At 53.8% G+C, this 12257-nt stretch overlaps 1 protein-coding gene across 2 annotated transcripts in view; it reads left to right on the forward strand.

Moving 5' to 3' along the window:
- The first annotated feature begins 73 nt into the window (after positions 1-73).
- JPH2 (junctophilin 2) overlaps positions 74-12257 on the forward strand; it is a 31293-nt gene continuing 19109 nt past the window's right edge. The window contains exons 1-2 of one of the 2 annotated variants that reach the window (XM_050982228.1): positions 74-624; positions 741-921. In XM_050982228.1, the coding sequence (XP_050838185.1) occupies positions 246-624; positions 741-763 (402 nt within the window). In that variant the 5' untranslated portion in view covers positions 74-245 and the 3' untranslated portion in view covers positions 764-921. Of the gene's footprint in view, positions 625-740; positions 922-7715; positions 8500-12257 lie in introns of those variants that run through there. The other variant, XM_030233454.2, reaches the window with a different exon arrangement.

Below are 12257 nucleotides of genomic sequence, written 5' to 3' on the forward strand. Positions count from 1 at the left end.
CCCGTGCCCGCGGGGCAGGTACCGGCGCGGAGCGGCTGCCCCTACGGGGGGGCTGGAGCTCGGCCCGCCCTTCTCCCCTCCCTCTCGTCCAATTTCTCTCTCCTCCCGTGCCCCAGCCCCTCGGCCGGGCCAGGCGAGGCAGGAGCGGCCGCTCTCGGCGCCCAGCCCGTTCCCTCCGGGGATGCGGGAGCCCCGGAGCGCTGCCCCTGGGAACGCTGCCCGGCTGAGGGGCACCGGAGGGCACCATGAGCGGCGGCAGGTTTGATTTCGATGATGGAGGCGCCTATTGCGGGGGCTGGGAGGGGGGCAAAGCCCATGGGCACGGCATCTGCACCGGCCCCAAGGGCCAGGGAGAGTACTCAGGCTCCTGGAACTACGGCTTCGAGGTGGTGGGCATATACACGTGGCCCAGTGGCAACACCTACGAAGGCTACTGGTCCCAAGGCAAGAGGCACGGGCTGGGAATCGAGACCAAAGGACGGTGGGTTTACAGAGGCGAGTGGACCCATGGCTTTAAGGGACGGTACGGTGCCAGGCAGAGCATGAGCAGCGGAGCCAAGTACGAGGGTACATGGAACAATGGTTTGCAGGATGGCTACGGCACTGAGACCTACGCTGACGGAGGTAAGGGCGGCTCCAGAGGGAATGGGAGGGGGATGAACAGTGTCACACACACCCAGTGACAACAGAGGTTGCATGATGTCTCTGCTGAAGGGCTGACCTGGTCCTGTTCCCAATAGATAGGCGCAGTATTCTACAATGAGCCATTGGGGTGCTTCAGTCAAGGAGAGCTGGGGCTGCAGCCATCTCATCCATGTGTGCGTGCCCCGATTTTCCCAGCTGGGCACAGAATGCACAACTCACTGTGGACATGAGGGAGGAGCAGCAGGAGCACTGCCCCAAGCTGCCCTTAAGTGTCTGTTTTGGCACTTAACACCAACCAACTTGATTGTGTGTAGTCTTTGACTCCTGGTTCCACAGGGACTGGTTATTGCAGCTTCTGGCTGAACCAACGCAGAAATCCCCAGCTGGTGCAGCCCGGCAGCGAGCTGTGCGCTCGCTCACCAGGCAGCGAGTTGTGAATGTTCTCGTGTCGGATATGAGCCACCCACAGCATCCCAGCACGCCTTCCCTGTGCATCAACACTGCCTGCCTGCCTCTGATGGGCTGCCTGCACGTCTGCTTTGCCAAAGAGTTTTGATTGAGTCTGTCTAAGCTGTTTAGAATATGTAGCCACACATATTCCCCAATTAAATCCCTTTGGTTATTTGAAAGGTTTCAACCTCTGCTACTATACAACTGCACCATGTAGTCAGATATTTGTTGTGCTCTGTAAATGCTCAGTCCAATTGTGTTCTTGCATTAGTGGCAATTCTGGGGTTAGAAACATTGCAAGAATTTCTGTGCAAGTAATTTAGTAGCTCTTCAGCACTGTAATGTTCTGGGCTGCCACATTTAGGATAGCTAAATAGAGAGGGTGATTTGAAAGAAATACCCTTCAAAATATGGATCAAAATTGCATCTATATTTATCTAGGACAGGCATTGGAGTTTGTTTATAAAGCAAAATTAATATAAATCCTCAGAATGAAAAGCATCACATTTATAGATATTACAAAAATGGACTAATTCAAGACTGGCTTTCAGGGCTATATTTTTCATAAATATTTCTCAATGAGTTGTGTGGGTTTGTGGCTAACTTTAAGATTGAGAATACAGTCTTGAAGTTGATCCATTTTCCTTGTGCCCTTGGATGTGTCACAAACTGACACATCCCTCCAGCTCCTTAAATTTTTTCCCCTTTCTCTCCTGTGGCCCTGGAATGGTTTAATGGGTGCAGGTTGTGTGCACAGAACCTTCACATGGGGCCATAAGATGAATAGGTGACATGGAAGGTGTGCTCCCATGAGTAAAGAGCAGCAATCAGGTAACTGTCAGCAGCAGCTGCCATTGGGAATTTCATTCTGGAGATGTAAAGGTCTCCTTTGAATTTGCTTCCTTGCTGCTTCCTAAAATGCAAATCCTTCTAAGGGTGAAGGGCTACTGGAATCCCAGTCGATGTTCTGGGGGAGAATTTTGAGTGGTAAGACTTGACATAGGGGTTTGATTAGATATGGGACAGAAGAGTGGGAGAGATGAGCCAGTGCTCTCTCCTGCAGGGATATAGAATATCCTGCTTCTGTCAGCACAGGGGTGTTGTCCCTCACCCAGGAACGTGCCAGCTGCTTGGTCCCTGGTGCCACTGGAGGCTGGCAGTTCAGCCCTGATCCATGGAGATGTGCCCTGCCAAAACACTGAGCTCAGCCCACGAGGGTTGTGCTGGGGTGCCCAGTGGCTGCTCCATGTGCTGGGTCATCACATCCTGGCTGATCTGAGCTGTTCATTCAACACAAGAGCTTCTCTGATGGCACAGCAACATGGATAAAACTGCAGTCAGGGTTCACCAGCCAGCATCACATCTGAAGGACAGGGGTGGAATGGTCCCACTGACCTGCAAGACCTTTTCCTGTTTTGTCTCCTCACCTGCACACAGCAACCACCTGCAAGATCCAGATGTGGCCAGACTGCTAATGGGACCTGTTAATGTTTGAATTTGAGGTTGCCAAGATAAACATCTGGAAGGGCTTTGGATATCTGCTGTCCCTCGAGTAGGGGACATGATTCCCAAGCCCCTTGGAAGCCAGCCACACGAGGAAAAGGGCTCTGGGAATGTGCAGCCCTTGCCAGGTTGTCAGAAACTTTAGGTCATGGTTGGACTGTTTGCAGATTTCAGGGAAACGTAGCTGATTCTGATGTTCTGATGTTTTAAAACAGACTATATATATATATATATATATAGCCATACATAAAAATTTGCATTTCAAAATACACTTAAAATATACTTTTAGGGCTGTCTGTGTTTGAATCTTGTGTCTGGCCAAGATTTAAAAAAAGCCCAAATCTGGAGTGAAGCTTTCTGAAATCCCATATAGATTTTTGGTGTCTAATAAGAACCAGGGTCATGGTACAGTTTAGCCCAGGCACTGTGTGAGTTACTTGCTTTTCTCCCCACTACCAAAAGCCCATTTTTGTGAAAGCTATGGGAGACTGAAGGCTTTAAAGAGATTGAAATCAGCCAACGGGTTCAAAGATCCTGGTGTGGCTGTGCAGACACAGTGACATTCTGATGTATCTCTCTGTGTATCCAAGCTGGACATACTCTGTGTGCTGCTGTCACCAGGGGAGAGCTCAGAGCCCTTTAGAGGGGCAGAATGCTCTGGCTGAAGCAGTGAGTGGGGTTGTGGAAGGCATAGCATGAAGGAGCTCAATGTTCTGCAACATAAGCTATGAGTAAACATGTAATTATTTGGCTTTGCCCTGTGAGTTGTCCATGCTGTAAGGAAGACCTCATTTTTTGGATACTTTTGTGCATTTGACTGTGAGTCAAAACCCTGAGTCAAGTCTTACTGCAGAAAAACTGCTCACTGAATCATGCTGCATACCTATGGTCCAGCCCAAAGGCTGTTTTTGCTGTACAAATAACTGCTTATATGTATGGAGGGGAAAAAAACAGCACTTGCAAGCAGTGCAGCCTAAAACCAACTTATTTTTGATACTGCAATTTGTTCTCTAGGGTGCTAAGGAAAACAGTGGTGTCAGTTAACCACGAGGAAACAATTAGACCAGTCAGTGATCACAAGACCACAGAATAGGGGAAAACAAATGCAGAAGTGCTTTACTGGGGAGATAAAATGGGTGACAGGGAGCAGCACAACTCTTCCCCGTGGCAGGACAAGTGCAGTGGAAAGGGGCCTGGACCAGGACAGAAGGAGCATCCATGGGATTGTGGCTGGGAAAGGAGGAAAGGGGCCTGGGAGAGCCACGATGGTGCTGACTTTCATCTGCTGCCTCTGTAGCAAAGCTCCTGCCTGGCTGAATGTGACCCATGAATTAATATAGTGAATTTTTTTACTCCTCTGTGTGGTTTTCTTTGCCTTTCTTTTCCAGCAGAACCCACCAGAAAGTACTGCTGGCACCAAAAGGCAGCACTCTGTTTTTGCTGGCCTGTCCTGCACATGGTGCTGTGCATCATTCAAATGCCCCTGGCCACTCACACTGAGTTCCACCCTGCCTGTCATTGCAGTGTCTGGGTGACAGCAGGGGACTGTAGGGCAGGGAAGCGATTTGAGCTCTTTGCATTATTTACATGGTTGTTTGTATTATTTACATTCATCACTAATTACATGGGAGCCTTGAGACAGGCTGGGAAGGGGAAGTGTGTCACTGCTGGTGATGGGATGTTGCTGCTGGGCTGGAGGGCACTGGGAGCTGAAGTTTTTGCATTGGATGCAGCCATGCACCATCCCATCCTGCTCCTGGGATGGAGCAGAGGGTTCTCTCACCCCTTGGGAGTGTTTGGAGGTAAAGGCTGCAGGGATGTAATTTCCATTGATCCCACAATTTAATCCTTCCCATCCTATGAAGTAACCCAGGCAGCATCCCCTGCTTTTGGCTGGGGCTGTGCAGAGGTGATGAATTGTATTCCTGGGGGTTGCAGAGGAGCCAGTGGTTTTTTTGTCATTAGGACAAATAAAAATGCAGCCAACAAAGGATTATTGGGGCTCTGTCCCCCGCTAATCACACCCTGATGAGATGAAGTGTCTCTGTCCCACTGCCCTGATGAATCACCAGAGCTGGGAGGCAGGGGAGTGGGCTCCCTATCCTAAACAGAGATTTATTTGTTCCACATCCATTGCTTTTTAATTATTTTTACAGAACCTCAGACACGTGTGAGCCCGTGGCAGCCTGGCTGACAGCTTTGCGTGCTGCTGTGCCCCCTTGCCCGGGCTGTGCTGGATCTGGGGTGTGGTGGTGGCCTGAGGATGTGCAGCCCTGCTGCAGAGGGATTTTGCAGAGCCCCATGTTCTGTGGGGTTCCTGCACTGGGCCGTGTTGGTGAGGCAGGGCTTGGCTCTGCTCACACCCTGCGTGCCCTGACACACGGCCGCCGGCGCCTCCAGCCGCTCCCTGCAGCCTCTGGCTCCTCTCCAGGGCTGGTTTATGGCCCTGCCCTGGCACAGAGCCCCAGCTGGCCAGGGAATGGCAGCATGACAGGGACATGGCAGTGCCTGCTCACCCCCGCCTCGGCTGGGCAGCCGTGGGCAGCACTGTGTCAGTGCCCTGCCTTCATCCAGACAGGGCAGGGTTGGCAGCTCTGGTTACAGGGGCAGTGTTGGTACTGCACAAGCTGAAATCAGGGAGCAGAGAGCCGCCTGCAGAGCTGAACCCTGCAATGAGGGTGGCACTCCATCCCTGCTCCCTGAGACTCATTGTGCCATGTGGCTTTCCCACCCAGCTGGCTCTTGTGCTGTCGAGGGGGACAGAGGGGGATTTGCTGGAGTGCAGCAGCTGCTCCAACCTGACCCCTGAGGAGTGAGTGAACCCCCTTAACCTGCAAGATTTTCCAGAGTTCCTTTTCCAGGGCATTAACATGGCGGCATTACCAGCTGCAGCCTGATACGTGTGAAGTTGTTCCCATCCTAGGAGAAGGTCTCCGATGTCACCCTGATCATGTGTCAGCCCTGCTCGCTGGCTGGGCGGCTGGGATGGAGCACTGACCTCACCAGGGAGGGACATGGGGGCACTGTGGGTCTCTATAACTTCAGTTTGCACTAGGAAGACTCATCACCATTGTATGGAGAGGGATTTGGGAGCATGGTGAGGAACATGCCCAGATGCCTGGGATCTCCAGTGATGGTCCTTGACTCCTGACTTGTGCCCAAACCCATACTTATTTTTCCTTATTTTTCCCTAGAAGAGCTTCAGACTCATCCAAGAAAATGGAAAATGGCCCCTTGCTCTGGCAGATGGCTCCCCATGGCTGGCTGCAGTCTGCAGATGTCATGTACTACCTGAACCCCTACATTTTTGTAGGGGAGACCAACTGTTTACAGGGACCCCATAATCCCCTGTGTCACAGGCTGGGGGCAGCTCACCCAGGACAGCAGCTGCTGCTCACTCGGGCACTTCTTGTCTTTCCTGGCCCTCAGCACTGTAAGTTAACACTCCACAGGCAGGTCCAAAGAGGATTTCAACGAAACCTGAAGCTTGGGAGGAGAGATTATGCTGCAGAAGTGGCCTGGGAGACTGTAAAATATGCACTCCCACGATCGCCAAAGAAGGAACTGGATTTGCTCCTTGGGGAGCAGGGTCATCCCTGGGCTCAGCAATAGTGTCTGAGGGGGGAGATTAATGCCTTGAAGATGGGCCACCCCCTTCCATCTCAGCCCAACCCTGGCTGAGCCTCCCCAGGACTGTGGGAGTGCCTGCTCTCCCAAAATCATGTGTGTTCTGGTGGGCTAGTGCTTTTTGCAAACCAGGTTTAGGACAGATGTCTGAGAAAATACCCCCAGCACAGTTGACCCTTCGCTGACACGAAGCAGCACCTGGGAGAGTAAAGGAGTAGGGTGGCCTTTCCAAAGGCATTTGTGCTCCCCCATCACCCTCTGCCTGTGCCCCAGGCTGAGGGAGCTGCTGGCAGCCTCTGTTCCACAGGGTGCTGCTCTGTGGTGGCCCATTCCAGGTCCTGTAATGCCAGGAGCAGAGCAGAATGCTGCCTTTGTTTTGGGTGGTTTGCTCATTTCTGAGGCAACTGCATCTATAGACTGATGAGAGCCAGGCTGGGAAGATGGCTCATCCCATCCCATCCCAATCCAGTGGGCTCAGGGATGCTCTGACCTTCCCTGTGCTGGCATGGTGGGTGCTGTGGGTGAAGGCTGCCTGCTGCCCCACCAGCCCCCTGCCCTTCTCATGAGCTCTTTTTGTGGGGTCTCTGATGCAGCTAATTTAAGTCTCTCAACATCCTAGTGAGAAAAGTCAGAGTGGGGGTCTCCACTCTGCTGGAGCCTGCAAATGTGCTCACCTTTGGGATCAGGGCATCTGGAAAGGAGCAGTGGCACAGTCCTTCAAGGTGTCACTGCCAAAGTCCTGCTGGTTCTTAGCAGGGTCCTGTACCCAAGGTGCAGCCCTGGCACCGTGGCCATGGTGGCCACGTACTTTTTCCGTGTCTCCCATCATATGACACCATCTGCCCTCTTGAGCTGGATCTGGAGGAGTGGGGTGGCGTGCTGCTCTCTGGGGCAGAGCTGAAGGAACCTCACACAGAAATGCTTCTCTCCCTTTTTTGCCCATCTCTTTGTGCAGTGTGGCACAAACTTTGATCATGGGAACTCAGAGAAGCCATAAGTCAGTGCCAAGGAGATGTGGCTTCAGGCATCAGGGCAGTCCGTGGACATGTGGGTTCCTGACTCAGGGGTCTAGAGGTGGTGCTGGCAGCCTGCAAGGGACAGCCTGCAGAACAGGCTGAAAGGGACTGTCACCAAGCCAAGGGCAGATGTGCCACTGCAGCTCACATGCCCTCTGGGGCTGCTGCCACCCTCTGCACAGCCTAAAATCCACCCCTGGGGGCCGCCTCCCTCTGTCTTCTCTGGCTGAAATTCCAGATCCCATACACTGAGTGGGTCTGCAAAGTGTCCCCCGGTGCCTGAGTCCCTTTGCAATCAGCTGTCACCTGCCAGCAGAGCCTCTTGGGCTGCTCTCCTCTGCTCCCTGGGCACTGATGCTTTTGCATGCGGGTGAGCACCAGCGGGTCTGGGCTCAGCGCAGCCCCAGAGCTCGGCTCCCTTCGCTGTGCCAGGACCGAGGCGCTTTCTCACGCTGCCCGTCTTGTCTCCCGCAGGCACGTACCAGGGCCAGTTCACCAACGGCATGCGGCACGGCTACGGCGTGCGCCAGAGCGTGCCCTACGGCATGGCCTCCGTGGTGCGCTCCCCGCTGCGCACCTCGCTGTCCTCCCTGCGCAGCGAGCACAGCAACGGCACCCTGCCGCAGCAGGACTCGCCCGCCGCCAACGCCGAGAGCCTGCCCCTCTCGCCCACCATCACCCGCGGCGGCTTCGCGCTCAGCCTCTACGCGGACGCGGAGGCCGGCAAGGCCAAGAAAGGGGGGCTCTTCCGCAGGGGCTCCTTGCTGGGCAAGCTGAAGAAGTCCGAGTCCAAGTCATCCCTGGCCAGCCAGAAGAGCCGCGTCAGCTTCCTCAAGAGCGAGAGCGGGATCAGCTCGGCCGCCAGCGATGCCACCTCCACCGTCAGCCTGGGCGAGGGTGCCGAGGGCGAGGAGTACACCCCCTTCGAGTCCGACATCGACGCCACCACCACGGAGACCTACATGGGCGAGTGGAAGAACGACAAACGCGCCGGCTTCGGCGTCAGCGAGCGCTCCAGCGGGCTCAAGTACGAGGGCGAGTGGCTGGACAACCTGCGGCACGGCTACGGCTGCACCACGCTGCCCGACGGCAAGAAGGAGGAGGGCAAGTACCGCCACAATGTCCTGGTCAAGGGCATGAAGAAGCGTGTGATACCCCTCAAGAGCGCCAAGATCCGGCAGAAGGTGGACAGGAGCGTGGAGGGGGCTCAGAGGGCCGCGGCCATTGCCCGGCAGAAGTCGGAGATTGCGGCATCCAGGTGGGTGCTCGGAGCTCCGGCACGCAGGCTCCCGTGGGAATGGCCCCATCCCATGATGGCCTTTTTCTCATCCCCTCTCCTGTCCCCCTGCAGCACTGGTCCAGAGGGGAGGTGCTGGACAGCAGAAATTGTTACCAGCCCTGGCACTCAGCAGGATGGGGAGCATCCAGGCTGCTCCTTGATGCTGCTGTCAGAACCACTGGGCATTGACGGGGCAGCCTGAGAAACAGAGGGTTTGATGGTGATAAATCCAACAGGCTCATGAGCAACCAGACGTGTCCCAGACAAACTGGGCTGCAGCAGAACACAGTTTAGCCCTGGAGCCTCCAATGAGGCTCTGGGGAAAGTTTGTGGGATGCATTAGGGTTGTCAGTTTTAGCAGCTGAGTGTAATTGCTCCACTGTCCCTCCTGGGATGGAGGAGAGAGGAAATAAGAGTGGCTTCAGGGTCTGCCTGGAAAGGGCACGGGAAATTCTCCTCCTCCAGCTCACATCCCTGCTTGTGTCTGAGCTGTGTTGGCAGCACACTCCTCCTGCAGCATTCCTGCCAGTCTCAGAGCTGACCTGGCAGAGAACAGAGATCTGGGAGCCTTCGCTCCTTTCCTGTTCCTTGGGGAAATGTGGTTGTAACAGTCCTTGAGGTTTCACCTGACCTCACCAAGAAAACCTCACCCTGCACAGGCTTTGCTCAACTTCTGGGCAGTAGCTGTGACTCCATAGCTGTCCTGTCTCACTCCTTTTAATTCCTGTTTAATTATCAGTTACTTAATTATCAACCAGAGGAGGGAAATAAACAAGAAGGACACCTGTTCCCAAACCCCATTCCACTCCTTGGAGAAACCCCCACTTAACTCTCCTGGCAGACATTTCTTCTCCAAACTTTTGTGGGGAGCACGATTGATTTTTTTTTTTTTAATCAAAACCCAGTTGCTTCAGGGACTGGTGGAGAAAACCCAGCAGGATTGCAAGTGAAGCTCCATGCAGGGCCAGCTAGGATAAAAATAACAGGCTGGGGTGGCGTGGGGCCCTGGATCCTTCTGGCAGGGCAGGCTCAGCCCAACACCAGCTTTGCTGTGCCCGGGAAAAGCGTGTGGCTATGGTGTGAATAAGGAGTCTGGAGCTGCAAACACTGCTCCCCAAGAGCTTGGCTGGTTTACACAAACCTCTTTTTATTATACACTATTTACACTTTGGATCAAAAGCGGCTCTGCAGTGTTTTCAGTCAGGGGCTGGAATGCACCCGCTGCCCTGGCGGGGGACTGCATCCCTCCCCAGTGCAGCTGGGGAATAATTTCCTATTAAGGAAACCTTGGAGCTGGAGGAAATAAGACATGGAAGGAAGCTGGTTTCCTCCAGGGAGCCCTCAGCCAGCATACCCTGCAGTGGTGTGGCTGCTGGGCAGGGAAGGGGTTGTTGTGCTGGCTGGCAGTGTGGAACCCCAGTCCTGTTCCTGCAGCACAGCTTCCAGCTGAGCTGGACCCGCTGGGAGAGGGGAATTCAGGCTGCCTGTCCTGTAAACTGTAACTCAGCGTTGCCATCAGTGTTTATTCCTGGTGTATCATGCTCAGGGCAGAGCTACTTTCTCTACCTGATGCCTTCTGTAAATCTGACTCATGCTCTCCTCCCACCTCCTTTCACCTCAGATTTGTGGTAGAGAATAAATCTCCATAACTTTTCCTGGAGAAAGTCCTTACTTTAAACCCCAGGTCTGCCACAAGTTTTGCTTTGGCCTTGAACCTTGCCTCAATTTCCACACCCAGGGCAGAGTAATTGCAGACAGATTGTGAAAATGGATTATTACAGTTTATAGAAGGTCTACACTGTCATTAACATTGCCTGAACTCATACTTGTGAGGTGGAGCTTTTTAGATGGAGCATTTACATTTCTCCTCAGATGGCACTGTCCCTTACCCCAAAAAAATGCCTTTGAGGCTACACCCATCCTTTCCTGGGGAAGATATGACATTTCTGTATGTTAGAATATTACTAGGCACTAATTATCAGGACACAGCAGGTGGGCTGTGTGAATTCCCAGCTACCTCTGCACACCTGTGCTGTTGTACGTAGACGTTTGAGTTTCATTTGCTTGTGGCACTCGGGGGAGCCCCTTGCAGAACTAAACTGCTGTAGCCTCCAGCCTCCTGCTGTCTGGGGGTGAAATGCCAGGAGAAGGTCAGATTTCTCCCTTTTGCACCATAAAAGGCTCTTTAGGGATAGAAATTCCGAGGAAAACAAGCCCAAGCACTGGAAGCTGCCCGGGCCAGTGGCACCACAGGAATCCCAGGCACATGCTGAGCCCTGGGGTGCATGGCTGGGGGCTGGCAGCAGCACTGAGGGGTGCCCTGCCTGGGAGCTTTGGGCAGGAGAGCAGTGACAGCCAGGGACAATGGTCAGAGCCGTCACCAAAGCTCCCTGCCCCACGCTCTGCTCCGAGGATGTCTGAGGGTGCTTCACGGCTCCTATCCCAGTGAAACAGTGCTGTTTCACTTTGGTGTTCCAGCCAGAGCTGGGGGCAGTGCCAGCTACTGCCTGTCCTGCTGCCTCTGCTGCCCCCTCAGTGCTCCCCTGGCCTCCTCAGCTCCCTCCTGAATCTTCCTGGGTTGGCAGTCCAGCTGCTTTCCCAGTTGCGCAAGAAGCTGAGGACATCATCTCACTGCCAGCTGAGAGAACAGCTCTGTTTTTCATTATTTCAGTGGAAATCATTTGGCATGGGGCCATGCTCTCCTGAGCAGCCCATCCAGGTCAGCTAGCTTCACCCCAAGGAAAGCCCATTGGTGCTGCTCAGATGTTGGGTAAAAACCCTGGGCACATCCCTCAGCAGCTCTGGGGATCAGCTGGAGGGATGGAGTTGATGGAAGCTGGAATGTGAATTCTCACCCAGGCTGCTCTCACTCGGGAGAAAAGTCATCTTGGAATGTAGCCTCTGTGGCAGCTGGCAGACAAGGCTTCACTCCTGCCCAGTGGTGGCCACGGATGGATGTGGGGTTAACACACTTAACACACACCATGAGGGTTCATCAGCCCTGCCCTGCACTGCTGGTGCTGCAGGACTTGAGCTGCTGGGATCCCAAGGGATTCCTGTCAGAGCTGGGACCTGGCTGTTCCTGCAATACCAGGTGAAGGCACCTGCTGTGTCTCTCCACCCTCCCCTTTCCCCCACTCCATCCTGAGTGGGGACTCCCTTGAAAAAAAGTTGGGGTGGATTGGGAGCCCAGGAAGAGCCTGGGACCACAGGCTTCACCTCCCAGGAGATGAAGTAGACAAACTGGCTGCAGGACTGTGAGGAGGGGACAGCTGCCACCAGGCTATGAGTGAGCTGGTTCAAAACCATGCTGAGGTGTGCAACAGCTGCCCTGCAGCTTTCTGGGCACATGGACTGGTACAGAATAGGGTGCTCTGTATCCCGGGTACTTGATGCTCCTTGTGCCTGGGGAGCATTGTGTGTTTGCCTGTCAGGTGGGGAGGATGGTCCCACAGAATACAGGAAGAAGAAGCATGAAAATGGTCAGCTTTCATCTCTTCAGATTAAAATAAAATTAAATAAAGCAAGAGGAAGGGCAGGACTGTCTGCAGGGAAACCTTTGATTTTTTGAAACCTGTGTGCTCAGTAGCTGAGCAGCTTTTACAGGGGTTTTCCTTCTCTCTGGTGCTTTTAAAGGACAAAATGAGTGTAAATACTGCAAATCCCACCTCTGTCCCATTGCAGCAGTATATGACGTGGTCTGCTTCTGCACATGCTTGTGCTTCCCAGTGACTTGG

This window comes from Serinus canaria, chromosome 20 (genome assembly GCF_022539315.1).
Source record: "Serinus canaria isolate serCan28SL12 chromosome 20, serCan2020, whole genome shotgun sequence".
Classification (NCBI taxonomy): domain Eukaryota; kingdom Metazoa; phylum Chordata; class Aves; order Passeriformes; family Fringillidae; genus Serinus; species Serinus canaria.